General features: G+C 38.9%; 1 protein-coding gene and 1 pseudogene across 1 annotated transcript in view; one reads left to right on the forward strand and one right to left on the reverse strand.

Annotated features, from left to right (window-relative positions):
• The window catches only part of LOC120867977 (phospholipid-transporting ATPase FetA-like), a 66,384-nt gene that overhangs the window by 8,417 nt on the left and 40,160 nt on the right, over window positions 1–17,807 (forward strand). The window contains exons 5-10 of the mRNA XM_040246884.1: window positions 958–1,019; window positions 3,727–3,799; window positions 4,157–4,227; window positions 5,463–5,545; window positions 7,013–7,171; window positions 8,393–8,481. Of these exons, the coding sequence (XP_040102818.1) occupies window positions 958–1,019; window positions 3,727–3,799; window positions 4,157–4,227; window positions 5,463–5,545; window positions 7,013–7,171; window positions 8,393–8,481 (537 nt within the window). The remainder of the gene's footprint in view (window positions 1–957; window positions 1,020–3,726; window positions 3,800–4,156; window positions 4,228–5,462; window positions 5,546–7,012; window positions 7,172–8,392; window positions 8,482–17,807) is intronic.
• On the reverse strand, window positions 5,562–6,070 carry LOC120878653 (annotated as a pseudogene).

A 17,807-nucleotide genomic window follows, 5' to 3' on the forward strand; every position in this document is an offset into this window, starting at 1 on the left:
GCTATGCCTACCAGTGGGATTTGGGAAGCCCACCGTGTTGACCTGTTTAGAGCTTCCCTAAGAGAGTCCTGATTTTTATATCAAAGTTTAAGAGAAGAGTGTTTCTCCAACTCTTCAACTCTGTGACTCTTTAAACCCAGAATTAACATATATAGTGGTTTAAATTTCAGGCACAACTCAGATGTGCAAAAATAATATAACTTAATTTTCCATAACTAAACTCAGTGTAACTCATAACCACCACCTCACCATCTCAGCCCTTTTTTAATGAGAGCCAAAAGCTAAACTTGCCAATTCAGGATAACCCACGCAGTTCCTTCTGGTTTAGAATTCTGTGTCTTTAGGAGAAAATATTCTGACCAATTCAGGATTCTTTCTACCCTCTTCCCAGGGAGTAATCTCAACTGAAAGGAAAGGGACTCATGTGACTCTTAGCATCAGGACATACCCTTATTTGTCACCCTCTTATTTGGTCTTTGAATAGACCTCTATTCCTCTTTCCTCATTGCATCCATGGTAGAAGCTTCTTATGCTGACTGTGGTTGAGGGTAGGGGTATTGGTATGCTTGTGAATATATAACTTCCCTCCACCTATCAAGGTGTAGCCCCATCATTTTGCATTCTCTCCTCTGTGGCTTTCAACATAAGTTATTTGTTCTTATCACCCCAGGCTTTGGCTCTTGATATTAAAACAAAGAGTTTGTCTCTTTCTTCTCGCTTGAATCTTTTTCTGACGTCCTTTCCCAGCTTCTCAGAGACAATTCGCTTCTTGGTCTGGTTTTAACGGTGGAAGAACTTGGAATTGGCCAGGGGCTGAGGGGTAGGGTAGTGAAGAAGTGGGGGTAAGGGAGAATTACAAAGAAGAGGAACTACATTGAATAATACTTCAAAATATTAATCTTCTAAATATAGTTTGCTCTATGTCTATTTCCTGAACATTTTCTTGTATGATTTTAGAAAAGGCACCAAAATGATAATCAAGTGAACAATCGTTCTGTTCTGGTGCTGATGAATGGCAGGTAAGTGCTTCTCGGGAAGCCAGTTTAGGTTGGATCGGCTCTGGGAGAGCACTGACCTTGCTAAAACTTGATGTGTTTGGAAAGGTGATTTAAGACAGTGAAAAGAGCTGGACATAGGAAGAGTTGGTTTCTAGTATGCCCTGAAGTTGCCTCTCTGGACCTCATATTTCTTATCTATAAAATGAAAATAATATTCTTTACCTTAGAGAATGCTTACAAAAATGAAAACAAAATAATATATATTAAAGAAATTAACAAATTATGACATGATATTAGTATGCAAGTGGTTGTTACCAGTACGGTGGTCAGCATGGAGATGTCTGTCTTTAGTGCATCAGTGGATTCTACATGACTTATTGACCATTCTACTGTAGCCTTTGGTTAGGACATCTTTTTGTTAACAATCTAAAGAAAATATTGGTGTTGACCTCCTTGCTGTAGTGTTTGGTCTTATCTATCTAAAGTATGGGTAAATTCTTATTTTTTTTGTGGGGTCCTGCAAAATTGGAGCAATTTACTTTTGGCAAGGATAGAGGGAGACTGGCATAATTTTATATAAAGCAAAATATGAAGATTATCTTAAGAGGTACAAAAATTATCATAGGAATTAATAAAAAATAGGCAATCATAACTGGCTAAAGAAATCAAGGAAGATTTTCTAGAAGAGATGATGTTTGTGCTTAAAAGATGGGGAAGAATTCAACAGAGATGATACGAAAGGAGAAGTGACCAGTGTTTGCAGAAGCAAGATCACAGACAGGTACAGATCTGAGGGAATTCAAGATTGAGGTCCAATCCTTTCTCATGGTGACCTTACACAAGACCCAGTAGCTATAGTTTTATATATATATATATTTATTTATATTTTTAAAATTTTTTAAAATTACAGTTGATGTTCAACATTATATGTTATAGGTATACAATATAGTGAATCACAATTTTAAAGGTTATACTTCCTTTATAGTTATTATAAAATGTTGTCTATATTACTTGTGTGGTACAATATATCCTTGTAGCTTATTTTATAGGTAATGGTTTGTACCTCTTCATCCCCTCCCCATGTATTGCTCCTCCCCCTTCTCTGACTCCATTGGTAGCCACTAGTTTGTTCTCTATATGTGTGAGTCTGTTTATTTTTTGTTATATTCACTAGTTTGCTGTAGTTTTTAGATTCCACATATAAGTGATATCATACAGTATTTGTCTTTATATGTCTGACTAATTTCACTTAGCATAATATCCTCCAGGTCCATCCATGTTGTTGCAAATGGAAAACTTTCATTATTTTTTATGGATGAATAGGATTTCAAGAGACCCCAGTTCAATTCCTGGGTTGGGAAGATCCCTTGGAGAAGGGATAGGCTACCCACACCAGTATTCTTGGGCTTCCCTGGTGGCTTAGATGGTAAAGAATCCACCTGCAATGCAGGAGACCTGGGTTCAATCCCTGGGTTCAAAAGATCCCCTGGAGGAGGGCATGGCAACCCACTCCAGTATTCTTGCCTGGAATCCCCATGGACGGAGGAGCCTGGCAGGCTGCAGTCCTTAGGGTCAACAAAGAGTTGCACTCATCTTGAGTGACTAAGCACACACGTATCAAGAACTATAGTTTTAATCATAGAATTCTAGTATGGGAAGTTCTTGGGCATCTGATTCTGTTATTTATTGTGTTTGCTGATTCTTACTCATGATGGATTATTTCCTCAAATGTTTTGATCTGTTGAAGCCTCTCATAAGATATCACTAAAAAAGTTAGTTGTGATTAAAAAGAAAATTTAAAAAAGGAAAGCTATAGAAATAAAAAGATAAAACTGAGTGTATAAGAAATTTGTAAAGCTAGGAGTTACTGAATGAATTTAGTCAAATGAACTTCCCAAGGAGCTTGAGCACTTGGGTTTTATAAAACTATTACAGAAGAATTTGTCATAGAGTGGTTTTAGAGTAGGAGTTCACAAGCAGGGCCGTAATGGTTAAACTTTGTAAGCCAGTGAATGTCTGATTTATTTAACACTTGAGATGAATTGTCTATATTCCAGAAAGTGGTGTCCTTTTTGTAGAGCACGTGTGTTTGAACAGAGTTATTAATACCTTTGAAAAATTTTGTTTTTTGAGTTGTGATTTCTGTCATTGTAGTCAGTAATTCTGGCTACAAGCACATCTTTAGTTAAAAGCCACATTTTTTTAGCTATCAAGGGGAATGAGCCACACCTCTGTAAGTGTTCTCTCAGATATATTATTAATTAAAAAACACAAAGTACCAGAAAATTATGTATCTAGTATGTCATTTTTAAATGTATATCTTGTATGTGATTATATGGATTGACATTTTCTCAAAAGAAATGCAAAAAAATTGCTCTAAGTGACAAAACTATAATCTGGGGAGACAGGAGACTTTTTCTTTCTCTATATTTTTAATTATTTGAACTGTATTTTTACCATATGCATATATTGCTTTACTTAAATAAAAATTATGTGCCTGTATATCTACATATACCATTATAGAGTTTTAGAAAACTCTTATAGCCTGATCAAGAGAAATGGGCCCCATTCTTGATACTGCTTGGGCAAGGAGTATCCCAAAGCAGTTTGGTCCTCCTCTGAGCTTTGAGTTCATCTCAGGTTTTTTTCCCCCCTTGATTGTCAAAACAGGACTGTAGCGAAATTCTCAGAGCTGGCATGCAGGCATTCAAGGTTCACTTTCTTGCAGGATAGTGACAGAAAAATGGATGAATGTCCAAGTGGGAGATATAATTAAACTAGAAAACAATCAGATTGTCACGGTGAGTACCTCTTTGGGCTGTGGCTTTTTCTGTTTGAGCTTGCGTAGAAACCTTTTTAGCACTTCTGTGACCACTCCTTTTGGTGATATTCACCTGCTTCACTGTGCATCTAGAGATCACCAGCTCCTGTGGTAAGAAGTTTGTTCTTGTCTACTTCTCACCACAATCCCAGGTAAAGTATGACTGGCTTTGAGAAAGGAGGTCTGTGGTACCAGTGATGGGTTTCGAGACAAAGAAAGTAAACCAAATGTCTATAAAATTCTTAGAATGAATAGCTGTTCCTGAGGTAATTGCTTTTGCCACACTGTAATTTTAAAAGTCTGCCTTCCTTATCTTCTCTGCCTTTCCTGACCACAGGCTGATATACTATTACTCTCAAGCAGTGAGCCCTACAGTTTGACATATATAGAAACTGCAGAACTGGATGGGTGAGTGTTCCTTCCTCATAGTCCATTAAGATGATTGAGCCAGCTTAGAGTGATTTCTCATTGAGGGAGGGCATGATGCAGAGAATGAAGTGCTAAAAGCTAGAAATATCCAGATAAGATAGGAGGCCTCAAGTCTAAGGCTGAGCTCTTGACAGAGAATTGAGCATCCAACTGGGTGCAGAATCTGGGCAAATATTCTCCATCTTCAAACTGGAAACATTCAGTCTGACTATATTCAGTAATGCTGAGTGGTAGGAAAGAGGTTAACCAGACTATGAAATTTCAGAATATAGTTCCAAAGTTTCTTGGGGTGGGGGAATGAATACTGAGATAATTATGTACTGATAAACCATGTTCTGGAAAGGATTTAAGGTAGAAATTCATTAATGTGCAAAAGCTAAGATCTTTGGAAGATAGAGGCCATCTTCAGAGAGCTTGTCCTGTGGAGTTTTATGTTAATCTGCATCCTTACAACTCTTCCTCTTAGTGCCCACAAACTTTTTGAAATATGGCTTCTTCTTTTTTACTTCTGTCTCTGTGCATTTCTGTATCAAATAATGGTTAAGTGGGATCCCTTCATGGGTCCTATAAACATTTGTGAGACGAGGAGTACGTTTACTTGGAAGTGTTCACAGGTTCTTACCAGGACCTTCCTCTTGAAGGGAGTAGGTACCACCTCCAGGTTATTTTGTGATGTTTCTTCAGCTTTTCTAAAGTAGCTCCACCAGCAAGATCTCATAGGTTGGTTAAAGTAGTTGATAAGTGTTTCAGGGAGAGAGGGGAGCAAGTGGGCTAATATTTAGCTTCCTGGAGAAGGCAATGGCACCCCACTCCAGTACTCTTGCCTGGAAAATCACATGGACGGAGGAGCCTGGAAGGCTGCAGTCCATGGGGTCGCTAAGAGTCAGACATGACTGAGCGACTTCACTTTCATTTTTCACTTTCATGCATTGGAGAAGGAAATGGCAACCCACTGCAGTGTTCTTGCCTGGAGAATCCCAGGGATGGGGGATCCTGGTGGGCTGCAGTCCATGGGGTTGCACAGAGTCGGCCACGACTGAAGCTACTTAGCAGCAGAACCATTCCACCTCAATACTGTCCTTGAGAGACGATGACAATAGGAGTGACTTTGACAACTCCAGTCTGAAAGCCAAGCTCTGTTGGCAACAGCTGTTCTCTAAAGTAGGAGAAACTGGACCTGTACTGCTGTTACGTATATGCATTCTTTACTCTAGTGAAACCAACTTGAAAGTGAAGCAGGCCATCTCAGTTACCAGTGAGATGGAAGATAACCTGAAGCTTCTGTCTGCTTTTGATGGTGAGTTTTTTTTTTTGAAAAGCACTTAACATTTAATGAATTTCCCAGCATGTGGCTTCAAGCCACCAGGACACATGTCCCACCTACACCCTTAATCTTCTCCTCAGCTCTTCTGCTGAAGAATTTGGCCTTCACGATGACGGGCTGCTTTGGGAGCTTTCCTTTCCCCAGAACTTTGTAGTCACCTGATCGCACCACATCAATGATAGGAGCAGCTCCTGTCTTGTTCTTGGCAGCATTTACTCGTGTCTGCTCACTAACCAAGGTCCACAATTTATCAAGGTTGACAGTTGGGCAGAAACTCTGGTTCCTCTTTAAGAGTAATGCCTCATACCAACTTTCCCTAAGTATCCTGGGTGATATTTGTCGAAGTTGATCCTGTGATGATGCATGCCACCGGCATTACCTCGGCCTCCCGGGTGTTTATGGTGTTTGCCGATGCGGCTGTGGCCGTGGCTCACATGGCCCCTAAGTTTCCGGGTCTTCCTTAGTCTGGATGGCATGTCGGCGGCCTAGACGAAAGAGCAGATGGTGAGTTTTGAAATAGATTTGCCAACCCAAATTTTTATCAGTAGAGGTGTGGTTAAAGTTTGATACAGCCATATAGTGAATTCTATATAACTCATAAAAAATAGTATACAAGTTGATATTTACTTATATGGAAAAATATTCACAACATATAAGATAAAAAGATTACAATATACTATGCATAGTATAATGTAACATAAATCTGTCTTTGGAAATATATATATGTTTATGAGTATATGTATAGAAAAAATCTTGAAAAGATATACTATAAAAGGTTAACATCACTTATTTCTAGGCAATGAGTAAATTTTACTTTCTCCTTTTTAATGTTGTATATATATATTTACAAAAGGCATATTTTAGTTTACTAATCATGAAAAATTAACTTATTTCCATTTAAAAAAGAAGACTAGGTTTGCTTTAGTTAGTTTCTGAATCTATTCAGATTTAGCTCATTTGATCTGGAAGTACTAATGGTAATAAGTTATCGTGTGGGTTGTTCTCTTTCTGGATAACCCATGTCACAGAATTACTCTTCTCTGAGGCCCTTCAGAACTCTTTGTCTACCTTTCTAAAGGGAGCTGCTGAGAAATAGGCAGTCGCTGAGAAAGGATAGGAAAAAAAGATGTGTGTATATTTTGAAAGAGGCTTGTTCTTTCCTCTTTTCTATTAAGCCTCCTCTTTGCTGGGAAAGATTGAGGGCAGGAGGAGAAGGGGACGACAGAAGATGAGATGGTTGGATGGCATCACCAACACAGTAGACATGAGTTTGGGTGAACTCCGGGAGTTGGTGATGGACAGGGAGGCCTGGCATGCTGCAGTTCATGGGGTCGCAGAGTCGGACACTACTGAGTGACTGAACTGAACTGAACTGAACTTCCTGTTAGGAAATAATTAAGATTACAGAGTCAGGACTCTTATTCCTTTTTTTTTTTTCAGGAGAAGTAAGGTGTGAGTCTCCTAATAACAAGTTGGACAGATTTACAGGAATACTCATGTATAAGGGAAAAAACTACATCCTGAATCATGACAGACTGATTCTCCGAGGCTGTGTCATCAGGAATACAGATTGGTGCTATGGCTTGGTAATTTTCACTGGTATGTCTTTCTGGAGTCACAAACCCCCAGCCTGCTGGGTTCCATTCATAGCCACATTGTGGATACTTAGTTTTCATGATGTAGATATGATGCTCAGATATATACCAGAACACTATGGCTTTGAGGAAGGGAGGCAGGGAGATAGATGGATAAATGAAGGAATTAAGAAAAAACTTTTTTTTTAGGGGAAAAAAAAATGACTTTTTTTCGAAACACTGAGCTGCCAGCATATCAGCCCTGCCTTCGATAGTGGAAGGCTTTGTGTTCCAAGGCCACAGAACATTCATGAGTCTTTCTCACCACATCTGGACACTAGACAAGGTACACACATAGAAGTATACATAGAATTAGCGTTTGAAAGGGGAACAGTGTGAAAGGGGAGGGTGTACATGTGGATTACTCGCATGAGGAGAGAATAAACATGGTGCTCATTATGGAGAAGATAAAATATAGTGTGAAGTGTTCATGCCAGAGAAAATGCACATGTGGCCCATCCTGACGTGGCATTTAGAACCATAATCCTTTATACTTAGTGAGGGGTTTTCTGGAGTTATAGTGTAGTGCCAGAAAATGAAGGAAGCTTTTGTGCTCCCTATGCCCTCGGTGACGGTGAGTATTGGTGGCAACAACCACAGTAAGGTAATAATTTCCAGCTCTAGTCCCAGTGTGTCATTAAAAGTCCTTTATTTCTACTTATTGTTTGTCCTATCATGAAGTTCAAAGTCTCTATCACTCAGCTTCAGAGAAATCTCAGCTCCCACCTCAGAAGAAATCACTTGCCATTGCCTTTTACTTTCTCCATTTCCTAGTTAGAAACTTTAAATAGAGCCTGGTCCAGCTATAGGTTTCCTCAAAAGAAGGTGAAGATCTCCTTGTCAGAAGACCTTTTTTCTAAGCTAAATAAACCAGATGGTGATGAGAGAGAAGCTTGAGGCCCCTATTTTGACTCATCAATGAAAAACTAGACTGTCTAAGGTGCTGCAAAGAGAGGGAGGTATCAGCATTGATGCAGTTTGCAGAAGTAAATGGGATTATCCTGAGAAATAAATTTTCCATTCTTTGAGTTTGGGGCACCAACCACGAGCCTTTCTCCAAGGCTTTATCCATTAGCGTTGGAAAGAAGTTTGATAAAGTGATCATAAAGGTGTATTTCAACCCAATTTCAGTCCTCTTGAGAATATTTAGTGATTCTAAGAGATGATGTCTCCCTGTTTAACTTAGGACCAGACACCAAAGTAATGCAGAACAGTGGGAAGTCCACCTTTAAACGGACACACATAGACCACCTCATGAATGTCCTTGTGCTCTGGGTAAGTTAAAGACCTCTTTTCTGTATTTTTACAAATAGGCCTTCTTCTCTTCCTTCTACAGCAGTAGCTGGTATTTTCAAGTCAGAATTTACTTGTCTGAAAGTCTCAAGCAGTTTTAGGACCCCACAAACTTATATCTGGACCAGATAAAAAGAAAACTCATTGACACTTTTTTTCCTTTTTCTTCATAGCCAATTTGACTCATGACCACTTCAATAAGATCTTACTTAGATTAATAGGATCACCTCACTTAAACTAATAATTTTCAAATTCTGTTTCCTTAGAGAAGGCTGAGGTCTGCTTCAGGGGGAATAGAGAAGATCAAGAGTTTTGTTCTGACCTCTTCATTCTGAAGTTTCTGCTTCAAAAAGAGCAGCCTCACATTTATCTGTTCTGTAAAATTTCAGTTAGAGAATAGAGGATTCTACTGCTAGGAAATGAAATTTGAAAAGCACTCAGTACATACTGATTATATGTGAAATCGTAAAAAAAAAAAAAGAGTACAAATGAACTTATTTACAAAAGAGAAATAGTCACAGATGTAAAAAACAAATTCATGATTACTAGGGGGTAAGGGGAGAGAGATAAGTTGGGAGATTGAGATTGATATATACACACTACTAAATATAAGATAGGTAACTAACAAGGACCTATGGGACAGGACTGTATAGCACAGGGAACTCTACTGAATACTCTGTAATGGCCTGTATGAGAAAAGAATCTATAAGAGTGGATATATGTATAAATGATTCACTTTGCTGTATACCTGAAACAACACAACATTGTAAATCAGCTATACTCCAACCAAAATGTTTTTAAAAAGCACTCAGTAGATGATAATCAGCTTTGAGAATAAAAGTTTAAATTGAAGATTAATTAGTTAATTTCCATGCTTATCATATGTGTGTGTGCATGTTCAGTCATGTCCAACTCTTTGCAACCCCACAGACCGTAACCCACCAAGCTCATCTGTGCATGGGATTTCCCAAGCAAGAATATTGAGTGGCTTCCCATGCCCTCCTCCAGGGGATCTTCCCAACCCAGGGATTGCACTGGTGTTTCTTGCATCTCCTGCACTGGGCAGGCAGATTCTTTACCACTAGCACCACTGGGATTTTAGAAAATTAGGAAGGTTCATTCATCTTTGAGACCAGAGTTTAGTATTCACTATCTTTTTCTTTCCAATACTGTCTGCATAGCTTTCAGCAGTGGAAACAGAATGACATTTCCTGGTTTTTTAATGAAGAAGATAATCATACTTGAGAATTCAGAAAGGCAACAGAGGTAAATATGCCTTTGACAATATCAGAGAGTGTATCATTAGGGAATAAGCTAGGTACTTTAGCCTAGGGTTGTCTTTTAAAACAAGATATCTCCCATATGCCTAAGAAAGCTCAACTACCTGGTAACCTATCTGAAAGGTAGTGATAATACTTGACACCTGTAGAAGGATTTTAACTTTTTAGAATATTTTCACTTTCACTTACAGCAGCTTCACAACATCTATGAACAATAAGTCAAGAAATATTTTTCCCACTGACAAATACGCAAGTTAAGTCATAGTAAAGATAAATAACATAAAGGCCCACAGACAAATAATGTCAAAGACTCATTGTCAAGTCATATTTTTTTATTAAAGTGTAGTTGATTTAGTTATGTTCATTACTGCTATACAGCAAAGTAATTCAGCTATGCATATATATATTTCCTTTTTTAATATTCTTTCCCATTATGGTTTATCATGGGATATTGACTATAATTTTTTATGCTGTTCAGTATGACCTTGTTGTTTATCCATTCTATATATAAAAGCTTACATCTGCTAACCCCAACCTTCCACTGCATCCTTCCCCCTTGACAACCACCAATATGTTCTGTATGTCCATGATTCTATTTCTGTTTCATAAATAGGTTCATTTGTGCCATATTTTAGATTCCACATACAAGTGAAATCATATGATATTTGTCTTTCTCTTTTTTACTTCACTTAGTATTAATATGACAATCTCTAGCTGCATCAGTGTTGCTGGAAATGGCATTATTTCATTCTTTTTTATGGCCTAGTAGTATTCTATTATATATATGTACCACATCTTTATCCATTCATCTGTCAGTGGACATTTACTTTGTTTTCATGTCGTGGCTATTATGAATAGAGCTGCTATGAACCTAGGGGTGCATGTATCTTTTTTAATTATAGTGTTGTCTGAGTATATGACCAGAAGTGGGATTATTAGATCATATGGTAATTCTACTTTTAGTTTTCTGAGGAATCTTTATACTATTTTCCACAGTGGCTGTACCAATATACATTCCCACCAACAGTGTAAGAGGATTCCCTTTTCTGCACACCCTTTCCAGCATTTGTTATTTGTAGACTTTTTGATGATGACCAGTTAAAATGGTACTTCATTATAGTTTTGCTTTGCATTTCTCTAATAATTCATGATGTTGAACATTTTTTCTTGTGTCTATTAATCATTTGTGTATCTTCTTTGGAGAAATGTTTATTTAGGTCTTCTGCCCATTTTTAGATAGGGTTGTTTGTTTTCTGTTGTTCATTTGTTTATGCTGTTTGTATATTTTGGAAATTAAGCCTTTTTCACTTGCATCATTTGCAAATAATTTCTCCCATTCTGTAGGTTGTCTTTTCATTTTGTTTATGGTTTCCTTGTCTGTGCAAAAGCTTGTAAGTTTCATTTTTGTTTATATGTCTATTGCCTTGGGAGACTGACCTAAGAAAACATCAGTACAATTTATGTCAGAGAGTGTTTTGCCTATCCTCTCTTCTAGGAGTTTTATGATGATGTCTTTTGTTTAAGTCTTTAATAAGCCATTTTGAGTTTATTTTTGTGTATGGTGAGGTGAAGTCATTTTTATTGAAAATCTAATATGTGCCAGGTATTATGAGGACCATAAGGATTTATAAGTCCTGGGTCCAGCTCTCAAGTATATACATTCACTTTGGGGAGATAGAGTATCAATATGTGCCAGATGCTTTACATACATAATTTTATTCAATAATCACACCTATCCATCTAGGCATAACTTTTAAGAATCAATTCTCTTTCTGCTATGCTTGCTATCTCCCTGTGGAGATAAAATTAAAATACGTGACGAGTCTATTTAACATGGAAATCTGACCACATGTGAAGAAATTATAAAATTTTTAAAAAGATACTAAGAGCTTTCAGAGAGAAATAAAAGGTCATAAACAAGAATAAGAATGGCATTGACCTTCTCAACAGCAACAGCAGAAGGTAAATGTTGCTGCCTTCGAAAGTCTGCCAGAAAAATATTTGCATCTTCTAATTCTAAATCCATTGAAGCTGTCAATAAAATGCAAGTATAAAGAAATTTCAGTATGTGCAAAGACTCAAAAAAAATTTACTCCTTATGTATCTTCTCTTAGGAAGTTTCTAAAGTATACTCAAGGAAAAGAAGAGAATAAACCAAGAAAGATTTGGAAGCCAGGAAACATGCAAACACTGAAAGGAAGTCCTAGGATAGTAGATGAATAGCAGGCCTAGAGCAGATTAAAGCAGAGGTATCTGGGTTTCTGAGGTGGTACTAGTGGTAAAGAACCTGCCTGCCAATGCAGGAGACTTAAGAGACGAGGATTCCATCCCTGGTTTCCATCCCTGGAGGAGGGCATGGCAACCCTCTCCAGTATTCTTGCCTGGAGAATCCCCATGGATAGAGGACCCTGGCAGGCTACAGTCCATAGGGCTGCAAAGAGTTGGACATGACTGAAGCGACTTAGCATGCATGCCTGCATGGAGAGATCTGCAGTGAAAGTCTTCAAAGAGAGAATGTAGTTCTCTATTCAAATTCCTACAAGGTGGATTCAGCAGAGAAGTGGTATAGATGCCCGAAGCAACTACACTAGCCAAGTAGCTGCTATGAATTCCTACATTTGTGAGCTTTCATGCAATCTTTCCTTTAGAAAATAGGGAATATTATCTTGGGTCACATGCTTCCTCTTGGGCATCTAGTTTAAGAAGGATGTTGCTGTTCGAGCCCGGTACAATGACTGTGAGAAAGTACAAATAGAAAATAAATTCTCTGACAGAGGATGAATAACCATCAGCAGACCCACGAAGTTGATGGGCTTTGGGAAAGCAGAAAGTTGCTAGATTGTACTGATAGGTAAGCCAGAATAGTGGAAGCTTTGGTGGCAATGCGTTCCTGTTCAGCAGCAATGCATTCCTCAAGAGTAGTTCCAACCTTGAGAGAGCAGGAATGGAGAGCAGGAATAAGATATGTGGATATAATAATCAGGACAACTAATTTTAAAAGTGCCCATAAAACAGCTTGGACAACCATTGGCCCTCTGAACCATCCTGCCACCCCTATAGACATCCATATAGCAAAAACAAATGTATTTGACTTCCAGTCTCAAACAAGAGAACTGCTTTCTGAAGAAATTTAACAACCTCTGCAGAGGGCTAGGGCTTCTGATGTGGGTGTCATCACTTCTGAGTAACACCCATTTTATTTTAAATTTGGGGGATTCCAGTTTGCCTGCAGGTTCCTTTTATATCCTAGGGTAAAAGCAGTGAACTAACACATTCTGCCTACCTACACAGACCTTGTGGTTCCATCTTCCCATTCAGGGGAATGGCCTGCTAGGGAAATAAAACTATCCAAAGGGAATAAAGCCAACCTATAATGGTCAAACTACTCTTTTACTAAAAACCCGGTGCACAAAAGAAGAGGATGAGGATAAATAGAATAACTGACTCTGGAAAAAACATTATAATTCAAAAGAGAAAAGAACGTTCAAAAGAATTTCACTATTCTTAGAAGAAACAATTGCACAAATAAGAATAGACTGAATTTTTTTTTTTGGCTATGCTGTGGCTTGGGCATCAATCCTGGGCCAGCAGCAAGAGTGTGGAAACTTAACCACAGGACTGCTAGGGAATTCCCTACAATTTTTTTTAATCAAAGAATAAAATAAGCAATCTAAGAACAACAAAAAAGAATTTTGGAAAGTAACAATTACTGAAATTAAAAAATCAATAGAAGGGCTGAAATCATGAGTCAAAGAATACTCCTAGACCTTAAAACTAAAAATCTAAGAGATAAATAATTTATTTAATTGGAGGACCAAACCAAGAACCCCAACAGGATCTCCCAGGAGTATCAGAAAGCAAAAATGGAGGGAACTGTATTGTCAAAGAAATAATAGAAGAATATTTCCTATAATTGAAGAAGAATATGAATTTCAGATTTAAAACATCCATTAAACATCATGAAATTCTAGAGCTCCAGTGGTGTTTAGAAGTACTTCAAAGTTTTCATAGAGACAAGAGTAAGATACGAACAAACAATGAGAATTAGATTGGCAGATTTCTCACCAGCACTATTGAGTCCTGGAAACCAGCAGGTTCATACCTTCAAAGTTCTTAGTTTGACCTAGAAATCTATACCCAGGCAAACTACAAATCAAGTGAGAAAGCAGACTTCTTCCTCTCATGGGAACTTTATTCTGGCTGGCAAGGGCTGCCTAGGCCTTTGCAGGGCTTGCTTCTTTTTCAGGATTTAATGTCTCCCTTTCAGAGAAGCCTTCTCTACCACCCATCTAAAGTGAGCACCACCTCCACCGAGACCTTTTTTATTCTGTTAACTTGTTTTATTTTCCTCACAGCATTTAGCACTAGTTAACTTGTATTTTTCATTTCTTGTTTGTTTTCCACCTATATCCACAGGATTACAAACCCCTTAAGAGTTAAGACATTGTCTTTTATCACCACTGTATCCCAGTCCCTAGAACTGTGTTTAACATAGAATCAGTTCAGTTCAGTCGCTCAGTCGTGTCCGACTCTTTGCGACCCCATGAATAGCAGCATGCCAGGCCTCCCTGTCCATCACCAACTCCCGGAGTTTACTCAAACTCATGTCCACTGAGTCGGTGATGCCATCCAACCATCTCATCCTCTGTCGTCCCCTTCTCCTCCTGCCCTCAGTCTTTCCCAGCATCGGAGTCTTTTCAAATGAGTCAGCTCTTTGCATCAGGGTGCCAAAGTACTACAGTTTCAGCTTCAGCATCAGTCTTTCCAATGAATACTCAGGACTGATCACCTTTAGGATGGACCGGTTGAATCTCCTTGCAGTCCAAGGGACTCTCAAGAGTCTTCTCCAACACCACAGTTTAAAAGCATCAATTCTTCAGCCCTCAGCTTTCTTTATAGTCCAACTCTCACATCCATACATGACTACTGGAAAATAACACATAATAGAAGCATCATTATTCTGTGCTGAGTTAGTGAGAAAGACAAATGAGTGCCTGAGCTACCAAATTATGAGCCTCTAAGGTAGAAATTATATCCATCTCTACATCCTTGGGAGTGTCTTATACAAAGCTGTTCTCAGGAAGTATCTTTTGAATGGTTACTAAATGAAGAAATGTTCTTGAATTAGCTAGGTTCTTATCAGCTCAGCAGTTTTGTTTATGTGGTATTTTTGCCAAGACATTGTCAGTGTAGTTAGATATAACGCACTCTCATTTCTCAAGCTGAAGCAGAAATTCTTCCCCATTTGAACATTTCATTTCTTCCCCATTTTTAGAAATGATTCTTAGGGGAAATTCTGACAGAGACAGGAAGCAAGATGAGTAAAGACGCTTCTTGATAAACCCATAGCTGAGCTGGAGTCTCGTCCTTTCCCTGTGCCCAGAGCTCCCCAGAGCTCACAGTGACAATGCTTTGTGAACCCTAGTCTCTTTAAGTAGGACTGTATTTGTGGGGCAAAGGAAAAAAAACATCAGTGCTTGAAATGTAAATGATGCCAGAAATCCAGGCTGTACTTCTGGAGTGAAGGTACAGTGAAAAGCACAGAAGTGAGGGGCCCAAGGACCGAGGAGTATTCTTTTTACAGGCTGCCTATGACTGTGATCAGCAATGGCCTTAGTTCTTGACAGACTTGAGAATCTCTTTCAGCCTTTACTGGACACATAGTGCAAAATGGGAGGTTATCTGCTCTTCTTGGGTCTGACTGGCTCTTATAATAAACAAAGTAATGTCTGGGCTTTGTAGCAACAACCAATTACTTATACACTGTGACGCTTTAGAGACTAAGCACCAATAAACCCATCACAGCATGAATGTTTCTTAAAAAGACACCATCTGCAAGATTTTAGAAAGTCTCAGGATGGCAGGAAAAGCTCTAGGAGTGAGGAAAGAGCAGATTGTGTACTGCCCCTGCAGGCCTTTCTGAGTGGGAGAAGCCCTGCCCTCCGGGGCTTGGTCTGATACAACTGATTTCCTTTCTGGTTGAGGGGAGGACTAGAAATGACTGATGGGTCATTAACAGGGATGGAGCAGGAGCAGTGTTGAAGGTCACTCTAATTTTCTCCCACAACTTTAGAGGGTGTCAAATTATTTATTTTAATAATTTAAAATAATTAGAAATAAATTTATAAGTAAGTAATCACTTTTCACTTTGATGCATTGGAGAAGGAAATGGCAACCCACACCAGTGTTCTTGCCTGGAGGATCCCAGGGACGGGGGAGCCTGGTGGGCTGCTGTCTATGGGGTCACACAGAGTCGGACATGACTGAAGTAACTTAGCAATCGCAATAGCAATAGTAATTTAATATCATCATTTTACTTTCCATACTTTTTATCAACTGGAGTTGATGGAGTTGGGGCTGGAGAAGTGGCAGGTAGAGGAATATGCTTTCAAATTTAATATTGGGAGGTTCATGACATTGTACAAGAGACAGGGATCAAGACCATCCCCATGGAAAAGAAATGCAAAAAAGCAAAATGGCTGTCTGGGGAGGCCTTACAAATAGCTGTGAAAAGAAGAGAAGTGAAAAGCAAAGGAGAAAAGGAAAGATACAAGCATCTGAATACAGAGTTCCAAAGAATAGCAAGAAGAGATAAGAAAGCGCTCCTCAGCAATCAATGCAAAAAAATAGAGGAAAACAACAGAATGGGAAAGACTAGAGATCTCTTCAAGAAAATTAGATACCAAGGGAACATTTCATGCAAAGATGGGCTCGATAAAGGACAGAAGTGGTATGGACCTAACAGAAGCAGAAGATATTAAGAAGAGGTGGCAAGAACACACAGAAGAACTGTACAAAAAAGATCTTCATGACCAAGATAATCACGATGGTGTGATCACTCATCTAGAGCCAGACATCCTGGAATGTGAAGTCAACTGGGCCTTAGAAAGCATCACTATGAACAGAGCTAGTGGAGGTGATGGAATTCCAGTTGAGCTATTTCAAATCCTGGAAGATGATGCTGTGAAAGTGCGATACTCAATATGCCAGCAAATTTGGAAAACTCAGCAGTGGCCACACGGACTGGAAAAGGTAAGTTTCCATTCCAATCCCAAAGAAAGGCAATGCAAAAGCATGCTCAAACTACCGCACAATTGCACTCATCTCACATGCTAGTAAAGTAATGCTCAAAATTCTCCAAGCCAGGCTTCAGCAATACATGAACCATGAACTTCCTAATGTCAAGCTGGTTTTAGAAAAGGCAAGTGAACCAGAGATCAAATGGCTAACATCCATTGGATCATGGAAAAAGCAAGAGTGTTCCAGAAAAACATCTACTTCTTTATTGACTATGCCAAAGCCTTTGACTATGTGGATCACAATAAACTGTGGAAAATTCTGAAAGAAATGGGAATACCAGACCACCTGACCTGCCTCTTGAGAAATCTGTATGCAGGTCAGGAAGCAACAGTTAGAACTGGACATGGAACAACAGACTGGTTCCAAATAGGAAAAGGAGTACATCAAGGCTGTATATTGTCACCCTGGTTATTTAACTTATATGCAGAGTACATCATGAGAAACACTGGACTGGAAGAAACACAAGCTGGAATCAAATTGCCGGGAGAAATATCAATAACCTCAGACATGCAGATGATACCACCCTTACGGCAGAAAGTGAAGAGGAACTAAAAAGCCTCTTGATGAAAGTGAAAGAGGAGAGTGAAAAAGTTGGCTTAAAGCTCAACATTCAGAAAACGAAGATCATAGCATCTGGTCCCATCACTTCATGGGAAATAGATTGGGAAACAGTGGAAACAGTGGCTGACTTTATTTTGGGGGGCTCCAAAATCATTGCAGATGGTGACTGCAGCCATGAAATTAAAAGACGCTTACTCCTTGGAAGAAAAGTTATGACCAACTGTGAAGAAGGCTGAAGTGAAGTGAAGTGAAGTCACTCAGTCATGTCCGACTCTTTGCGACCCCATAGACTGTAGCCTATCAGGCTCCTGTGTCCATGGGATTTTCCAGGCAAGAGTGCTGGAGTGGATTGCCATTTCCTTCTCCAAGGCATCTTCCTGACCCAGG

This window comes from Oryx dammah, unplaced genomic scaffold, assembly GCF_014754425.2.
Source record: "Oryx dammah isolate SB20612 unplaced genomic scaffold, SCBI_Odam_1.1 HiC_scaffold_1, whole genome shotgun sequence".
In the NCBI taxonomy this organism is placed as follows: domain Eukaryota; kingdom Metazoa; phylum Chordata; class Mammalia; order Artiodactyla; family Bovidae; genus Oryx; species Oryx dammah.